The sequence below is a fragment of the Ruditapes philippinarum genome, unplaced genomic scaffold (genome assembly GCF_026571515.1).
Source record: "Ruditapes philippinarum isolate M1 unplaced genomic scaffold, ASM2657151v2 ctg9711_1_1_1_1, whole genome shotgun sequence".
In the NCBI taxonomy this organism is placed as follows: Eukaryota; Metazoa; Mollusca; class Bivalvia; order Venerida; family Veneridae; genus Ruditapes; species Ruditapes philippinarum.
In genome coordinates, this window is record NW_026856165.1 from 15,819 (window position 1) to 35,563 (window position 19,745).

Here is a 19,745-nt window from a genome sequence, read left to right on the forward strand (position 1 = left end):
CATTAGACAAAAAGGTAAAACAAATCTAATTTTATGGTAAAAATCCAATAAAATCTAGTTCTAACAAAGTTCCCTCATATTGAAGAAAATCCAAGCCAAGGCTGCAAAGTGTACAATGTTTGTTCTTAAGCATGGTTCAGATGAAATAAAATATAGAGAATAAAGAGTTAACAAAATACGTATTTTTAAACGTTTTGTTAAATGATTAAGAAAATAAAGCGTTTCTTAATCCTTCATATATTCAAAACATACATTTGAACTTGAAATTAAACCAGAACAATGAACTAAGAATTTTGATAAACATTTCTGTAAAGTGCCTTATTCGTTTAATGTGTCAATGAAATATGAAGCTATCGTTGCAGGTGATTTGTTGCTGTTTGATACTTCGAGGCATAAAATGCGTCGACTGTACCCGTCTATCGCTCCGTGGATGCAGGATCCATATGTATTCAACTTTTCGTAACAATTTACATGCCAATGTCAGGGCCTTTTGAGACATATCTTCGCTGAGATGATCAGTGGCTTTGCGTTTATTAGTTCCTTCGGGATCGAATTGTGGCATTAGCCTCATTGCAGAATCCCTAGACATTGACACCGGTAGTCAGTCTCTAATTTGTGCAACATTGATCGAAACCTAAACACTTGACACTCCTCAGGATTACTACAATAATGGGGTCCCTTACTTAGTCCTTATAGGTGTACGTGTTTTGCGTCGGACATGATTGTTAGCCTTGTAAAATAAACTATGAATAAGTAATTTGTAATCGTTCTAATCTTGTTAAATGTGCCCCTCTGAGAATGACAGCTTAAACCATGATCACAACACTAGATTCTGGTATAACAGCCAATTAAAAACATCCATACCCATGAAGACACCATTTTCGTCGTCCTGAAAGGAATAAAGAAGATTCTGCAATTGGAAAAATAATCAAATTATTTTTGTTCACATTACGAAACCAACCAAACTGACAATTACACAATTTTAAATACTGTTCCAAAGTTGGGGAATTACACATTAAGTAGGGCAAAAGATATCTGTTTTGACGCTTGTGTCCCTCTTCGTAGGTCTTTTTTCTGGCAAGGTTTGGCTAAAATAGCTACAATTGGCTAAAAAGCCTCCTTTGCCTCCTTTTGAAATTTGTTGCTTTTCACAACGCTTTTTAAGTTATACAGATAAGACCACCCAATCTTTTAACATAATAGCTATATCTATGCAATTCTTAAAAACAAATATATATTAAAGAAATATAATAAGAAGTTTACCTCACATACATCTTCATGTCTATCTTGCATTCAATATGGCGTTTTCCCGCCTATACGGAACCTCTTGTTCTAAGAACTAAGACATAAGTTCTAATATCTAACACCTTAGTTCTAACTTCTTACTCAAAACGGCCTCAATGGGCTTCCGTAGTGAACCATCCAGCTCGAGAGAAGACACAAACCACATGAATGCATATCTACGATGTTTTATTCCAAAAACAGTATTAAAATACATCTAATTATTACAGATGAAATATCATCAATTTTGAAATGTAACTTTTGTTTCTTTTTCTGCAAATGTTCAGGAATAATCACATAAATAACAAAAACGTGTTTTTATTAGGACATTTACAATAATATAAAAGTTATAACTGAATATCATTGTATTTCATTTAACATTAGTACAAACTATAGATGACTGGATTAATGTTATGTTATCACTTTTTTATAAAAGGTGATTTGCATCATTGTATATGCATGAACTTTAGTAAAATTCAAATAATTTCTTTTTAGCATATACTTATAATTGAGCCGCATCACGACAAAACCAACATAATGCGTTTGCGACAAGCATGGATCCAGACCAGCCTGCGCATCTGCGCAGTCTGATCAGGATCCATGTTGTTCGCTTACAAACACTATATAACAAGTAGTGTAACTGATAGCGAATAGCATAGATCCTGGATCCATGCTGGTTGCAAACCCATTATGTTGGTTTTGTCTCAATTATACATGTACGTCGACTATAACAGGATGATGACGCTTACAATATAAGTATTGAGATGTCCAAGGCAAACCAGTGTTGAGGAAAACAATAGTCGAACCTGAAATACTATACAATATTTAAAAAGATAGGGTTAATAATATATATTTAGAAATATAAAGTGAAAGGTAGGAGTAAGAAGATTGAACCTTTTATTTGGAAAGGACCAGTTATCATAACAAAGAAAATTAATGATGTTCTGTTTGAAATCAAAATGGGGTCGGCAACAAAAACAAAAGTTATACATCATGAGAAATATAAATGATAACAATGTCTTGTTTATTCTTTAACGCGTCATTACGACAATATCCTGTGTATACCATCAGTAAAGAGCTAGCTAGGCCAAGGCTCTTCACTGCATATTCCCATGTTGATATCGCAGTCCCTGGAAATAAAAACTCGGGTAGTTCTAATGTTATAACAGAACAAAAACATCATTATATCTAGCATAATGTGTTAGCATTTATAGAAACAGGACAATCATTGCGATAGATTGATATTTTACTGTTGACTCCCGAGAGAAAAGTGCTTACTATGACATGACAAAAAAAGTTTCACCACCAAAAATAGCATAGATTCTATATATACACCTACGTGCTATAATTGAATCCCGGATGAAAGGAAGTTTGCTTAACGAAACGCTTATTCCTGTTATAACATGCGCGGCAAGGAGGATTATTTATGTAATATAACAAATATAACATCAAGGTCCGAATATGAGCTTACGTTTTTACAGTAATCAAGCAAATGTTTAACTCGTGACCCGCCACCCTGAAAACTAGTAAAATGCCAAAATCTCTCTGGAATAAGCATTACCCCTATACAAAATGTTGTGACCCCCTCTGGTTGATATTCCTGACATTCTCATTACATTTGTAAATATCATCAAAGAATAAATGATGGTGTTACTACTATTAATTAAACAATTCAATGGCAACAATTTACTGAAAAGTAAAGATACGTCAAATAAAATGTACGTGAATACCGTGCATGTTTACAAATGTAAACGATATAAATGGTCATAATGAACTCGTTGTCTTGACTTTTCGAAACTAAGAAGTAAGTGAATCTAAAACTAACAATTAATGAACATAATGAAATCTTACATTTCTCTCGGATACAGGATGAATTTCAATTTTTATTTTTCATTTTTTTCAATTTGATCTTCGGCATACAAAGTAAAAGATCTTTCTTAAGAACCTCACCTTTCACCTTTGACATGATGTTGTTTTTAATATCAAATATCCCTAATTCAAAACTATGAAATTATGTTCCCATACCGTTAATATATGTACATGTATTACATTTTCACAAATATCTCGAGATGTTGCCATGGAAATCATTCAGGAAGAAAAGAACATAGATTTACAGTGCACCTAATTCTTGTTATTCTCCTGTTTCTTCCGTATAAATAAGATAGCGGTCACTAGATGCCTACCTTTTTTACAGCGATCATTCAGCTATTTTTCAACATACTTTCTAGGTTAAACTGAACTTCATTAAAGTTCCAGCCAAAACTGTGATGAGACTCAAGTAAGTGAGATAAAGTGATTGTTAGAACTTTAAATATCCAAGATTTACAAAACACAATACAAACATTATACAGGCTTAATTGTACAGCAACATTCTAATGTATTTGGGTTGAATTAAGTGTCAATTAACAATTAATTTTATAGAATTAATGAACTGTGGTGATCTGATGACAAATGCACTGTCTAACAACAAAAGACACTATTTGGAATAAACTGAAATTTTCAGACAATAATTTCAGGAATGGTTTCGAAGATTTCTCGAGAATATATTCGCCATCTCACTGTAGCACCCTAAGTACTCTACAATCCTAAATGAATACTTTCTTTGGTATAAACAAGCGTTCTTAAGCGTTCTGTTAAAATGTTGAATTTTTAGCCGCGCGTTTAAGCGTCTTTCGATCTGCGTCTTCGTGAAGCTTGGACATATATTCAATGTTTGTCATTTTCTTGTGTTTTCCGAAATTGGGTACGGGCGAATCCCCTCTGTCATCGTCATCGTCGTCATCATAATCGTCATAGTTGTCGTTGTTTTGCTCCAAGTCCCTGGACTCACCTCCCTGTTTCTTCTTACCCTTTGATCTAAATGTCAATATAATATTTTCAAACATCATTTATAAATCAAATCTATTCTGTACCTCTACTATTATAATGAAATACCTGTAAAATATTACGCAGTTTATCATAATGAAACTATTTCAGGTGTCAATAGCTACACGGAAGTTGTCTTCTTACATACTTAAAACCTAACATAAGAGACTGACATTGCTTTCATGAACATTTTGTGTAGATAAATGGAAGAACAAAGCCGATAGCCGCTTACCAAGAATGCATTCTGAGAAATACTTAACCAATCTTAACTTCAAATCTTTAATCATATGGGGAAGATCAATAAAATATAGAACAGGAAAAGAATGACAAAACTTACAAGCAACACTGCAAAAATCTCGGCAGAATACATGAAACCAAAAGTATTACCAGTAGTACAGCGACCAACAACATCCACCACGGATAAGTGCCCTCTAAAATAAACAAGTTATTATGTAGTAATCTATATTTATTAATGCCATTATAAGTGAATGATATAATTTCCATAATAATCATTTTATGTAACTTGAAAAAAGGAGCATGGAAAACGATTGCTTTTTTTGAAAAGTACGGCCGACAGATTTCCTTTTTGTCCATGACTTGATTGCGCATAATTTATGAACGTTTGATATTTCAGATATCGGTTAAATATTAAACGAACGAATGGTATCTAATCTGTAACAACAAAACAATTCTGTTGGATTTTAATTGCATGTAACATATTTACCGGAAGGAGTGCATTCTGGTGAAGGTATTGACCATGAACCGGAAGTACCACAAATCAGATCACTTCCGCCGGAACTGACGTAACCAGGAACGCAGTAAATTTCGTAGGTTTCGTTGACCTGGTAAGACGATTTTTCTTCCGTTAATGTGTAGGAGTTGGTATTCAATGCAGGTTTTGAACAGGTTGCTGAAATAAATAATAGCAAAATTAAACGAACATTGTAAATACATCGTGCGAAGTACATTCTACTTAATAATTCTAAACAGCCCAATTCAGATATTTTATGCGCTTTTCCATGTTAATTATTCATTGAATCGGGTTAATTGAACACTTTTAGAGATTATCTACAATGTATTACGTTACATACTTCTAATTAGATCAACTGATTAGGTGTAACATTCAATATGATGACAATATTGTGATAAAGAGATAAGAAGAAAAGAACAAGAAACGTGCTTTCTTCTGACTGAAAAATGAAGATGAATAAATAAAAATAGTAACACTTTTTTTGACTGCAAGCTTATAAAAAATAACATTATTGTATTATATAAAACATGCTTTTTTCACTCAATGATTCGTTTTTATTTTCCTTTTCTATCAAAAGATTATCTTAAAATTATCCTCATTAAACTGCATGGCTCACCAACACACGACACTCTTCCGAAGAATTGTGGGTTTAACCCTACCAACGACCATAATTAGACAATTTTAGTATTTTCAATCGATGACACTAACACTTCAGTGTATAACAGCTATATTAATTGACAAAATATGCAACATTTTTCAGTTTTAATAGAAGACGTATCATAACTTTTGTTCAAAAGGAAATTTTAAAAGCCTATTTCTTTTTTCTTTCAACTGTGAATTGCGAAATATTACAGCGAAACACTATACTACTTTCTTAACATTATACTAAAACCTGAATTTGATTAATTTTCTATATTGGTCATATTTAAGTTCTTCTACTCAGATTATAAAAACTTCGCACGTGATCAATGCGGTTACGTTTACCATAGTTCACATTCATATTCAAAGAGCCGCCACTTTTAGTGAAGAATACAAAGTGCAAAAAAAGTTCAGAGTTTCAAAAATGGCGTTATAAACTTTAAAAAAAAACACATCTTGTATAAAGCCAAGCTAATTCTTAAGTTTGATTGGTCGAATCTCGTAATGGTCGCGTATTTCAATACCCCGTACTGACCTAGTCTTAAATTTATTAATGAGGTCTACATAGTATAAAGCGACCAAATAGGCCAGATTCTCGCTTGATATTTAGAAAGTTAATTAATAAAACATCATATAAAATCATGTAGACTTCATATGTTATCTGAAACCATATGTGACGTTGCGTGCCAAGCACAAACATTTATTCCATACACTTGTTCAACTTAGTAGCTACTGTTGTACTTGTTGACCCGCACGTGCCGAGTTGAGATCGGTGCAAATATCCCCCATTGCAGTTTTTCTTTCAGTTAATTAAAGTTTTTATTTAAGTTTCTTTCATGATTTTGACAATACCGTGTCTTTATTGCGAAAATATAATATTTAGAATTAGATGATAATCGATACACAGTGCATTATTAGATTATACTATAGTAATATTTCCATTCTAACATATTAAAAAAATGGGAATGGTGTAGCGCCGATATATGTCCAAACGTCGAAAATGTCCAAACGACGATAAATGTCCAAAAATTGACGATAAATGTCTCAATCGCCGATAAATGTCAAAAACTCCTTTAACGATAAATGTCCAAAAATTAACGAAAAATGTCGCAACAAATTAGGTGCTCATAAATGTCCAAATCGGTTAACGATAAACATGATAAATGTCTCAACTTTTCATATGTTAATTGCACTTATTTCTATGATCAACAGTAATGCATCAGCCAGTTATAAAGGTTTCCATAGGGATTAAAAGTACCGATTTAAGTAGCGTTCTCACCAGAGATCCGGGATGAAAATATTGTTGCCGTCTCAATAACCCCGGTAGCACTACGGCGATACCCAATTTCCATACTTATACCAACCAGGATGAACTCCGGGCCATCCATGCAGAGTCCAGTTGAAACTACGGATAATGCAGATAGTAAGTGGACGACGGATGACCTAACACGATATTCTGGAAACGCTTTTAAGTCTTCGATCAAAGAGATCATAAAAGCTGAGATCCATGCTAGCACAGCCCCGGATGATGTCGGCAGAGTCCCGGATGATCCCGGCAGAGCCCCGGTACGGTCAGATAGAGTGCCGACAATCACCGGTAGAGCCCCGGCAGAGCTCTTGATCATCCCGGACGTTACCGACAGAGTTACGGACGTACCCCGGTCGTTCCTGGATCACCCGACCGACCACCGGGACTCTAGCGGGATGCTTGTGAGATTGTTAAAAAAGTTTAAAAAATGTACATGTATTTGAAAATGAGTTGATTGTTGGATACAGTCTATCTCCCTTACTATTAAAAGGGAAAAAAATAAGTTAAACCGAGGTGCATTGTACTGGTGCTTTACACGAACCAGGGTCGCCTCTGGAACGAGGCGTCTTCTGTATCATGCACTATCCCCCGAAAAATAATATACTAACAATCTTCAGGGGACGTTGGTCATAATGGGCAACCGGTACCAACGATAAAAAAGTAAAACAAATAAGTTATTATGCCCCCTTTCGAAGAAGTGGGGGTATATTGCTTTGCCCATGTCGGTCGGTCGGTCCCTAGACCATGCCATTTATGCTCAATAACTAGACAATGCTTTGGCTGATGGTCCTCATATATGGTGTGGAGGTTGGTCATGACTAGTAGATGACCCCTATTGATTTTGGGGTCAGTAGGTCAAAGGTAAAGGTCACAGTGACCTCACCATGAAAAGCTTGTTTTTAGAAGATATTTTGTGTGTAACATTGTCTCATTGACAACTACAGGGTTTACTCAATTCATTGACCCATGGGTCATATTGGTTCTGCCCCATGGCAATGATATACATGTATTTCATAACAAATTTACTATGCATTTTTATACACATTTAAAAATAAAATATAATGTTATAATATTAAATTGGCTGTGTTTAGGGGGGGGGGGGGGGGCATACATGTTTTACAAAAATATCTTGTTAACATCTGCATTGCGCTACTCTACACCTATAGCTATATTCAGTGTCGTCACTCGAACTCAACCTCCACTCAAACTCGGAAAAGGCTTCCTTAAGGACGAATTGAGGACGCCTTGGTCCTTGTAGAATTGGTATTCATATTTGAAAGTCTTCCTCGACTTACCCGAGGAAGGTTTGAGTAGCAAATCACCTGTAAAATCACTGTTATAGGTGATCTGTTCAATAAAATATACAATAATTACATTATTCATTATGTATATCAATTGGATTTCAAGATAAGTATTGATTTGAAAGTATCATAAATATGAGTTTGGTACAGACATCATTTGTACATGTACTTTTGAAAATGATTTGCAGAATAAAACGTTGACTAATGAGCAAGTGGTTTGTGTACAATAATAATTCATCTACATTTAAATTATATTCTTGCTTCTACCATCAAATTGCTGAAGTCTATCGACAGAATTAATTTATTCTACGTTTTTTGAAAATGTATTAATCAGGTTTTGAGTTATTTTCACGACTAAAGCGCAGTTTGATTAATAGTGAACACTAATATAACTTGAAAATGTGAAACATTTTGGACAGAAAAAGAGGTATGCTTATTTCTACCATATTCATTTATTCAGTTGATGCACATAAACTAATAATTTTCTTAACAGTTGATGAATTTGTCTTTACGTACAAAAATGGTTGTTACTATTAGATTGGTACTTTTGAATATTCATAGAATTGTGTCTTGAAATCTCTTCTGATGATGCTGAACGTCAACGACACTGGGATGCACAGGGGTACATATTATATCGATTATATATCACATACGTTACACACAAACACCTATTATTCATTGACAAATTGTGATAATTTCAAAATAACGTTTGTCGAATGGAGAAGAAATGTTAAAAGTTTTTGTTAACAGATTAAAATAAATATTACACAGTATTCGAATAGTAACATTATAATTGCTATATGATGGTGTCATTTAAACATTTATATTATTATACCTCAATATATCCTTCAATGTAAAACTCCCATAGGGCTACAATGTGTTCTGATCGAATATCACCCTCCTAGAATATATTCCCCGGGGAATATTTCTTATATCACCGTGGAGCACAAAACTCTTACATAACCCATTCATAAAGCGATAATGCCTTAGTACCCAGTAAGCATAATATTATTTATTTTCTAGTCTGTCTGTCTGTATCTTGTTTTTATCTATATACATTATACTATTTTTGTGTTTGAACATTAAATATTTTACAGATCAAAATCGCTATAATTGTGAAGTGATGATCTGTATTTTCTTTCAGGCAAAGACTGCTGACCTAAGAGTTTTTTTTCGGTATAATAAAATAAATAACACATGGTGGTCGGGGTGATAGAGGATATTGCCAACCCTTGAACTGGCATATTACCCTCGGCTGCGCCTCGGTGTAATATACCAGTTCTCGTGTTGACAATATCCTCTATCACCCCGACAATCATGTGTTAATTATATATTATTATACCTCAATATATCCTTCAATGTAAAACTCCCATAGGCCTATAATGTGTTCTGATCGAATATCACCCTCCTAGAATATATTCCCCGGGGAATATTTCTTATATCACCCTGGGGCACATAACTCTTACATAACTCTGTATTCATAATAGCGATAATACCTTAGTAACCAGTTAACATAATGCAAAAATAAACATACAAATACAATTTAAATAGTTTATAAACAAGAAAAATATTACATACATTCGTATGTAATATAGGTACGATTGCACACTACTTTTTGTGAAGACTTTATGTTTGCTGAATTAAAGGTGTATTTGTAAAATGAACAAACATATCATGAGATATTTTATATTTTTAAACATTTTCATGGAATGTAATTAATGTATCACCATATTAAAGTTGCATGCCTTCAGATGAGAAAAATGATTTCAAGGAAATCAAAATATGAAAAGAAAATTCACGGTCAATTGACTGCTTTGAAGCATAATCACAAAATAAAAGTACAGGAATTTAAAAATCTTTTTAATACACTTAAGGTAGAATTTCATTGTAAATCATAGTAAAAGATTTGAGATATGATTATTTATTCACATTAACATCATTATTGGTTATATATTGATAAAAAAAAGCCCGAAAGACACAGTTTGTAAATATTTATTACAATAAAATATGAAAAAGGTATACGCGCCGAGGTTAGCTATAATTAAAATTCCCGCGCTAAGTCGCGGTGGTGCTTGGGATAATCACTTGATACTGTAAATGGCAGCCATTTTACGATACGAATCCTCGGACAGTTTATCCTGCCGAAAAGATATGAAAAAATACTTGCAATTCAAAGTTTGCTGGCTACATAAAGATTATCGATTTACTCTTTGCACACTTTTATAAGAGTATAATAATATTGACGTGTTTTCATTGGCTTAAACCATCACGTTACCAATACACATGTAGGTGTGAACTAATTTCGTGTTCATTAAAATTATTCCGTTAATAGACATATAACAATCTTATTTACAAATGAATTGATAAAACAACATTCCCAGAAGCATTTAAGATAATAACAATCATTGGAAAAAAATAAATGCATATAAATTGTAACTTTGTGTATGACAACTCAACCGGGGTTACCCCCTAAACAAAACATAATAGACTCAACCAAAACAAGCGCCTGCTTCTTCACCTAACTATGTAGTTGCATGACCATGATTAGCAATTTAGCAAACCAAATCTAAGAGATAAACCTATTGTAAAAATAATACTATGACCACAGCAGATTTCGTACAGAAAAATCTTTATTTAGCAAAGAATCCCACGTGGAAAGCGAAAAGTTCGTGCGAAACCGTTACAAGTTTGTACATGTTCACGTGTATAAAAATACTACATATGAAAATTTTATAGATAGATGATTAAAATAATTGTAAATTTGCATCCATTAATAATAATTATAATAATTTGATTTTGTTGTTGTTAATTATTTTCTAATGAAAAAATAACGATATGTCTGTCTGTCTGTTTGTCTTGTTTTTATCAATACATTTTTGTGTTTACAGATCAAAATCGCTGTAATTTTGAAGTGTTGATCTGTATTTTCTCTTATGAATGTTTTGGAACCTAAGGTTTTTTTTCTGTATAATAAAATAAATAACAAATGGCTGTCGGGGTAATATACAACTTCTCGGGTTGACAATATCCTCTATCACCCCGACAGCAATATGCTATTTATATATTATTATACCTCAATATATCGTTCAATGTAAAACTCCCATAGGCCTACAATGTGTTCTGATCTAATATCACCCTCCTAGAATATATTTCCCGGGGAATATTTCTTATATCACCCTGGGGTACATAACTCTTACATAACTCTGTATTGATAAAAACGATAATTATGCTTTAGTAACCAGTTAGCATAATGCAAAATGACAGCCATGTGTTATTTTTATAATATTGTTAAGTTAATATTTGACATATAAGTAATTTTTTAATGTACATGTTTGTATCCAACCAGCACAGTAAGAAAAGATACTATTACGTCAAGTGTCTATTACGGTGGCACAGGTGTGACACATGGGTGTCTTTGTTTATCTTGTTCACAAGAGATATTATCTTGTTCCCACAAGATATTATCTTGTTCGCACGAAATAATTATCTTGTTCCCACGAGATAATATCTTGTTCCCACGAAATAATTATCTTGTTCCCACGACATAATTATAGCCAATCAGAAGCTGTAAAATGGTAATATAGCAGTTACTTCCCCTTATTTAGTTGAACATTTACTTGATTATATATACATTATATTCATGTATAACCATGTAGGTTGATCTTGAAAGTGCCACACTGTAGGGAAATACAAAACCTTAACTACCAATTACTGGTGTTTAATAGCGCATACCCTCATCTGGTGACGCATTTGCGTGCTAACTGATCTGGGTCGACACTGGAGGGATACATGTAAGTAGCCTTTCAAAACTCTGTATTTATAAGGCGGTGGCCCCGAAGTGGCGTTCAGTCCACCACGCGCGAATGAGTAATAATCAAATACAATGTCTTAAATCAACGTAGCATGAGAAGGACCGTCTTCGCAGCACTTAAGAGAAAAGTCACAAAACCCATTTAACACGTGTTGCGTATATGCTTATAACGACCATTGTCGAACCATATCCCCCGACAAGCAAATGCGTCATCCTGTCAAGGTCTGCACTGTTCACTGTTGAATCAGTAGGTCAGATTTTAACTGTCAAAGCAGTTAACCCCTTGATTAGCTCACATGGTTTATACAGGTTTACTGCTTTGTTTGCCAGATAGAGTTGCATATTTTTCTTAACTTTTGACCACTTGACAGTAAAGGAATATGCAACTCTGTCCACGCCCCTATACCGTTCACAAACTTTCGGGACGGACACTTAGACACTCGGACGGACAATGGCAACTCTATACGGGGCACAAAAATATTGAAGAACACAAACAATGCTAAAACGTATTGCTTCGGTGAGTTAAGAAGGCACATACCCCCCGCGCCCCATCCGGATCTGCAACTGGCCATGCACAATAATGTATGATACATTTTACGTCGGGGGTAAACCAGAGGGTAAAATCACGGGTTAGTTGGATAGACTGTTACAGTATCCAATACAATAAATTACAAATTAACATACGAAAAGTTGAGACATTTATCGTAAACCAATTTGGACATTTATGAGCACCTAATTTGTTGCGACATTTTTCGTTAATTTTTGGACATTTATCGTTGGACATTTACCGGCGATTGAGACATTTATCGTCAATTTTTGGACATTTTTCGACGTTTGGACATATATTGGCGCTACAAATGGTACAACATAATTATGTAGAAATACAATGAGCGTAGAAGATATTTTCCTGGCTGACTTTATCTTTATGTTCAGTAAATTTCTGTCAAATGACTATAAATAAATTCATTCTCCTGAGGAAAGTCAAGGCCCTTTTACTCGCAATCAGCATTGCTATTCAGTAATTAAAAGAGTAATTGCATAGGAGTCATAAGTTAGAGAAATGCAAAAATGTCTCTGTTTTGGTCTTAATGATTTCAGAATTAGGACTTTCTATGAAACGAAGCCCAGACCTATAAATCTTAGCATCAATCCTGTAATAACAATAAGCTTTATTCAAAAATTATATGGAGCTAATAGTAGCATGACTTATCTGATCTGACCCCAAGAATGTTGTGCAGAAATCAGTTTCTGAACCCTAAGAATTGAAAACTTTTTTTTTTCGGTTCAACGGCAATTTTAACAAATGGTTTTGGCTGATCCACCTACCCGGTTTTCCTGGATAACTTACAAGTAAATACCAATTTTTTTTTTCACAAGTGACCGACTTGTAATCTCATACAATTTCTGAATCGGTGAGATGAGTGGCAAAATGACCATTACATTTTGACCTTTGTAATAATTTTATTAAATTAATTTTCATGACATACTAAGCTAGGCTTGTCAACATACTATGGGGGTAAGTTTATCGAGATCATATCTCTAGCTTAGATAGGATTTACACGTGACAAACGATATTAACCCGTCCTGTAGGTTCATTAAAAACCTAACAGTAGAAAATGAGGCAGTTAAATGGTAATAAAACCTACTAGACATCACCAACTATAACGACATTGTACCTTTTAGTTTCATGTACTATATTCTATGCTATTAAAATAATGAGAACAAAGATTAACAAGGGAGGGAGACAATCACCGAACGCAGCACCCGACACAACCCACACGCACTTGCATGTTACCCAGAAGGCAACGCACTAAAAACGGTTGAGGACACAAGGGCGGTGAAAGGAGAGGAGGGACATGTTATAAGTGACGTGTTAAAACAATTCACTCGGAACACGTAGTAAAAAACGTGGCATGTAGTTTACTCCCTTATAGACAATATAAAGTATTCTCGTTGTACGAAGTGTTTTGATTTTAACGGAAGTAACAAAGCAATGTAGTGATATGTGAACCATCATCTTTCATTTTTCAGAAAATACGATTTGTGTAACAGAATATGAAATAGTTGCCACAAATGTAAAGAAATAATACTAATAATAACTATAACATTAAAAACACATTATGCCTCATAAACGAATAAATATGAGCCGTGTCATGACAAAACCAACATAGTGGGTTTGCGACCAGCATGGATCCAGACCAGCCTGCGCATCCGCGCAGTCTGATCAGGATCCATGCTGTTCGCTTACCAACTCTATTACAAGTAGAGAATCTGATAGCAAACAGCATAGATCCTGATCAGACTGCGCGGATGCGCAGGCTGGTCTGGATCCATGCTGGTCGCAAACCCATTATGTTGGTTTTGTCGTGACACGGCTCATATTTTCTTCACTTAAAAGGACAAATATGAGTTTTATAACGTTTAGGTAATGGGTTGAGACCATGTTAGAAGCATATCACCTTAAGAAAGTAATGCTGAATGTGAAATCATTGGTCATATAGTATCAAAATGTAAACAAAATAGTAATTTTGACTTCTATACAAAATACTTTATCACTATAACTGTACTTATTGCCAAAAAGCAACAGAAGAAAAAGATGATTCGGGTTATTTTGTTAACATTATATTTAGATCATGTCGTAGCGTAAATAAATACGAAGTCCTTTTTCCTGTTTTAAAATCATTTTGCCTTATTACATGTATTTAATATTTAAGTTAAGTAGACTTTCATAAATTAAAAAGCACTTTCATTCTTCAACACGCAAAATTAACGCAGAGAGATAATGTATATGAGGTGATGTATTTTTATTTTCAATTCATACTAAAATAAACACGTTTTTTCGGAGATTTTAAATTACAGTATCTCACAATCACTAGAATGCACGACGATGGAATTATAACACCCCATTCCAACCCCCCGCCCCATAAAAAAAAAAAAAAACAAAAACAACAAAACAACAAACAATAACAAAAACAACGATAAACCAAAAAAAAAAAAAAAAAAAAAAAAAAACAACAAAAAAACAAACAAACAAGAAGAAGGCAAAGAACAACAACAACAACAACAACAACAAAAAGCCCATATATATCAAGTAAAATCCATTAGTACAAGTTTATTAATATTGATACATTGTTGACATAAATTTATAATTGTTTCAACACAACAGATATACGAGTAAATAATTTATGAAAACATTTGACATCATTAAATACAGAAAACAAAATTGAAAACTCTAATTTAAATTTGCCGTAGCCTTCGGCCTTTCGGCCTTCTTCAGTAACATTTATCATACAAACAAATTACCATTTCACACGTAGACATAAAGAGGAATAAATCATACATCATGTATTGTATAACATTAAAACGAACGTAGAAGTCAGTAAACTCAATTACTAGAATCGCCTATATCATAGACAATATTCGTTAGAACATATTATATATTATATATAAATCAAAAAGTGAATACAGTAATTAAACTCAGGGATGGGATCAGCAAAATACATTAAATTACACCATAACCAATTTGCTTTGCACCTTACAGTAATTGTGAACACGAGGCAAAATGTAAAAATGACTTTCGTTATAATTGTGAACACGAGAAAAAATGTCATCCGTAATTTACAGGGAAATTTTTCATACAAACTGTTTAAATATTGATGATTACATCCCGCTGTTGTGACAAAAATCACTAAACAAATAACACTGAATGATTTATTTGGAGATCTTATTTATTATATTAAAGAGAATTATAAAGTTAATAGAAACAATGAATGTTGATTTATATTAAAAAGAATTTCACATAATTATTGCTATTTTTATAAAATTTCTGTTGTTTGGTTCTTCATGATTTTTTGTCTTTGTGTCAATCAAATCATTCTCTGCCTTCAAAATTTCCATTCTATAGAAAGTTATTAGAAACAATCGAGAACACAGTTATTTTCAAGTAAATCAGACGGACACCAATCTTGATGTAATTGGCGACTCGTTGCCAAAATAATCCACTGTCTATATTCCGAACACAAAGACATTTATTTAGGTTCCTAACGTTAAAAGATTCCATTCGTGGTAAATGTAAAACTGTTGTAGATTCCATATTGAAATTAAGTAAAGCTAAATGCAAGAAAAAAAGGACGGACAACGAGTTCTTTAGATTCAAAGTAGAATGAAATATGCAATAAAATAGTAGGAAAGATAAACAATCGGTATTTTTATTGAAAGCAACAAAATGGTAAGCCTACAATATTAATAACCGCAACTTTACTTTCATGGCAAACTTAATGACTCTGGAAGAGCAACTCGCAAGTAGAGATACTTAAAACACAGAACAGAAAACATAAAATCACAATAAACTGATTAAATTATTTTAACGTAAGTTGTACGTGTTTTCCATGTTAAAAGGAAAAATGATGTTCTCAATTCGCTACATTGTTTATTGAGTTACATACGAAAGCGGTTTGTAATTCCGTTACAGAAACATTTTTTTTGATTTCCAGTGGAAACAAGAAAAGGCGCAAACTCTATGATTATCATCTAATCTACATACGTTGTTGTTAATTTAACCTAAGTATTACAAAACCAATTACCCAGTATATAATTTTTCATTTTTTTATCAGATATATACTCTGAATAATTTATGTTTCAATTACTGACTGATGATTATTGTTTCAATAATTGAAATAATTTTCAGATACTATAAATTACATAATCTATTTAGCTGCATGCTGTGTATCTAATTACATGCTACAAGCAAGATTTATAGCATTGTTTGATTTATGAAATAGATCACTGACAACACCCTTCAAAATATATTTTATCTTACACTTTTTGAATCCGTCGCAGAAGAAAAACTGTTTGCTGACAGAACCTCTGAGATTATGGGTAATCTTAAGTAATCTGGCAAATGAAGGAATGACGTCTATCATGACCTATACCTTTTTTTTGGGAAACGAAAGGTGCTTTTGAGGAAATTCAAAAAAAGTTTTTCAGTAAAATTTAAAAAAGTATTTTTGTGCGGGTTTAATTCAATGTTTTTGTCCCTTGCTTTTGGATTTTTTGAAAAATTTTTAAAAACCCTTTTTAAACATATGTCTTCTCTATAAAGAAAATTACTGTGTTTTAAACCCATGACAGAAAACCTTATGACTGTAATCATTTACATAACAAAAGTAAAAGGAGTCATTAATCATATTTCAAAAACTTGTAAAAAAGCGAAACATTTCCCAAAGCCTCGTAATTCCATTTATGAAATAAATTGCAAACTGGAAAGTTAACAATATTATATACAGTTCCTGTCTGTATTATGTCTGCAAATTGTGATGGAAATGTCTCCTGAGTGTTCAGTTAACTATTTCAACAAGCACTTCCCAATCATAGACTGACATACATAAAGACAATTTTGCAGTATTTTCTAGACCTTGGCGGTGCTTTGCAGGGCTAATATAAATTATAAAGTAATTGATGTTATCGTGAACATTGTTCATCATCATAGATCGCAGATAGCTTAGAAAACAATCAAATTAAAAGATATGTTAATGGTGTGTGTTAGCGAGACAAAGTAAGTGACATTTTCACAAACACGAAATGATTGCAAAAGCATTGCTTATGTTCATTTAGCTAAACGGTTTGTATTGAAATGATCAGCTTGATAAGCAAAGACATATTAGGTAAACAATTATTTAATGCAGTACATAAGCGCATAATTTTAATGACAGAATTGATTTTCAACCATTGATAATGATATCAAGCAATTCCCTCTGTTACTTTTATCAAAGTCCATGGCAATTTATTTGATATAGCCATGCATCACCTGTGAACAGTTCTTAGATAGTTCTTTAGTTCCGACTATAGAATAAAATAAATATGTAACAGAATAGCAAACAGCTGCACGATCGTTTTTTATGCTGAATGTCTAATTTTCTGCCTACAAAAGTTGTATTTACGCGACTTTATTTTCATGTGTTGTTTTTTGGCAAAATGTTTACATCAAAAGTGATGTTAAGGAAAGTAGCACGATTATATTATCATGATTATTCAATGTTAGTTGTATGCGATTAAATTTAAAAATCATTGCTTTATGTTTTCAAATCCGGAAAAAGGTTATTTCATTGATTTCCAATTTTCGTTGTTTTTTTTAAATATGTTCTCTCTAAAAAGCACTGAATATAATTTGAGGTTAAATAGAAAATTGAAAAAGAAGATACTTTGTTTTTTATGCTAAATTAGATTAGTCCTCTGAACTTTTTTGCCCTGTTTATTTTCATATGCGCATTCTGTTTCAATAAGTAAAACAATTTTTAGATGCAATAAATTACATTAACTAGGCTGTTGCATGCCATGTATCTAATAACAAACTGCAAGCAAGATTAAAACAATGTTTGATTTATCGCAGATATAATATTGATCATTGACGAAACACTTAAGTATCTTTTATTTTACATTTTCACTTTTCTGAGTTCCTTGCAGAAGACAAAACTTTTAAGGCTGACATGTTACCTAAATGTAATCTGACAAATGTAGGAAATATGCCTCTCGATACTATTTATCAATTACATTTACATTTAAAAACTTGTTTGCTCTTGTAAGAAAAGTGCATTGTGAAGGTAGTTTTGTGTTGCTGGGGTTTGTTAGGGGGGACAAAAATCATTGAAATCTGCCGTTTTGTGCTGATTTTTGTTTTTTTATATTTTTAAAATAAATAATTACAAAAAGACCAATTACGTTGATCAGTCTGTTTTAAAAAGTGGTTTGTGCTAGCTAAAGATATCAGAAAGATTAGGAGTATTTGTTTAGAAATGGTATGGAACAGAATGAAAAACAAAACATTGGTTTTGAAGAGGCAGTTTGAAATTACTTCGTTTCATTCTTTCTCTTTAAATACCTGCTAACAGATCAAAACGTTTTAATATAGATGTTATCGGACAAAAACTACTTAGTTAATGTAATGACTACAGAAGCATAAAGAGTCTGATGACTCATTTATCTTATACAATGCACCTAAAAACTAGAAAAAGAGCATTATTTCTGAAAGCATTGTAATGTCATTTATTTAATGAATTGCAAATTGGAATTTTTACAATATCATATACAGTTCCCATCTGTATTTTATCTGCAAGATCTGATGAAAATGTCTGAAGAGTGTTCAATAAACCATTTTAATTGGCACTTTTTATCATAGTTTGACATACATAAAGGCATTTGTGCAGTATGGTCTAGACTTTGAGCGGTGTTTGACATAGAATATTTTAAATATGAGGACACCAATGTTACCGTGATTACATTATTTATGGATCTAGATCGCAGGTAGCTTAGAAAACAATCAAAAGATAAGTTAATGGTGTCTGCTGAAATAACATATCTAACGTAACATTTTTATAAGTACGAAATGATTGCAAAGCATTGAATATGTTCTAACATAGATAAAAGTTATGTCTTGAAACGATCTTAGCTGATGTTCAGCAACAAAACCATTTTTGCATTTTATGCCTGCCAAACGTTTGGTTGAAATTAGAAGAAAAAAAGTTGTTGCGACATTTGTAACATATCTCCAATGTATGTTTGATTTAAACATGATCTTGGGATAAATTTCTGTTTCAAACTGTTTCAAATATAAAGAAACTTTCATGAACGTCCATTGAGATAACATTTAAATCCTTGCAGACTCGATTTTATTATTGATAGCTATAACAGGGTTGCACCATCGGATTATCTTGCAAATTAAACAAGACGCAAACATGTATATGTAATGTTTAGTTCTCTACATGTCAACACCATTTAGTTCACTTATATTTT

At 32.8% G+C, this 19,745-nt stretch overlaps 1 protein-coding gene across 1 annotated transcript; it reads right to left on the reverse strand.

Moving 5' to 3' along the window:
* Positions 1-3,694: 3,694 nt before the first annotated feature.
* Positions 3,695-5,129, reverse strand: LOC132745640 (uncharacterized). Its single transcript, XM_060734588.1, has 3 exons — positions 4,871-5,129; positions 4,484-4,577; positions 3,695-4,137 (listed from the first exon to the last, which is right to left on the reverse strand). The coding sequence occupies exons 1-3, from the start codon at positions 5,112-5,114 to the stop codon at positions 3,915-3,917; spliced, it is 561 nt and encodes a 186-aa protein (XP_060590571.1). The 5' UTR covers positions 5,115-5,129; the 3' UTR covers positions 3,695-3,914.
* Positions 5,130-19,745: the final 14,616 nt, after the last annotated feature.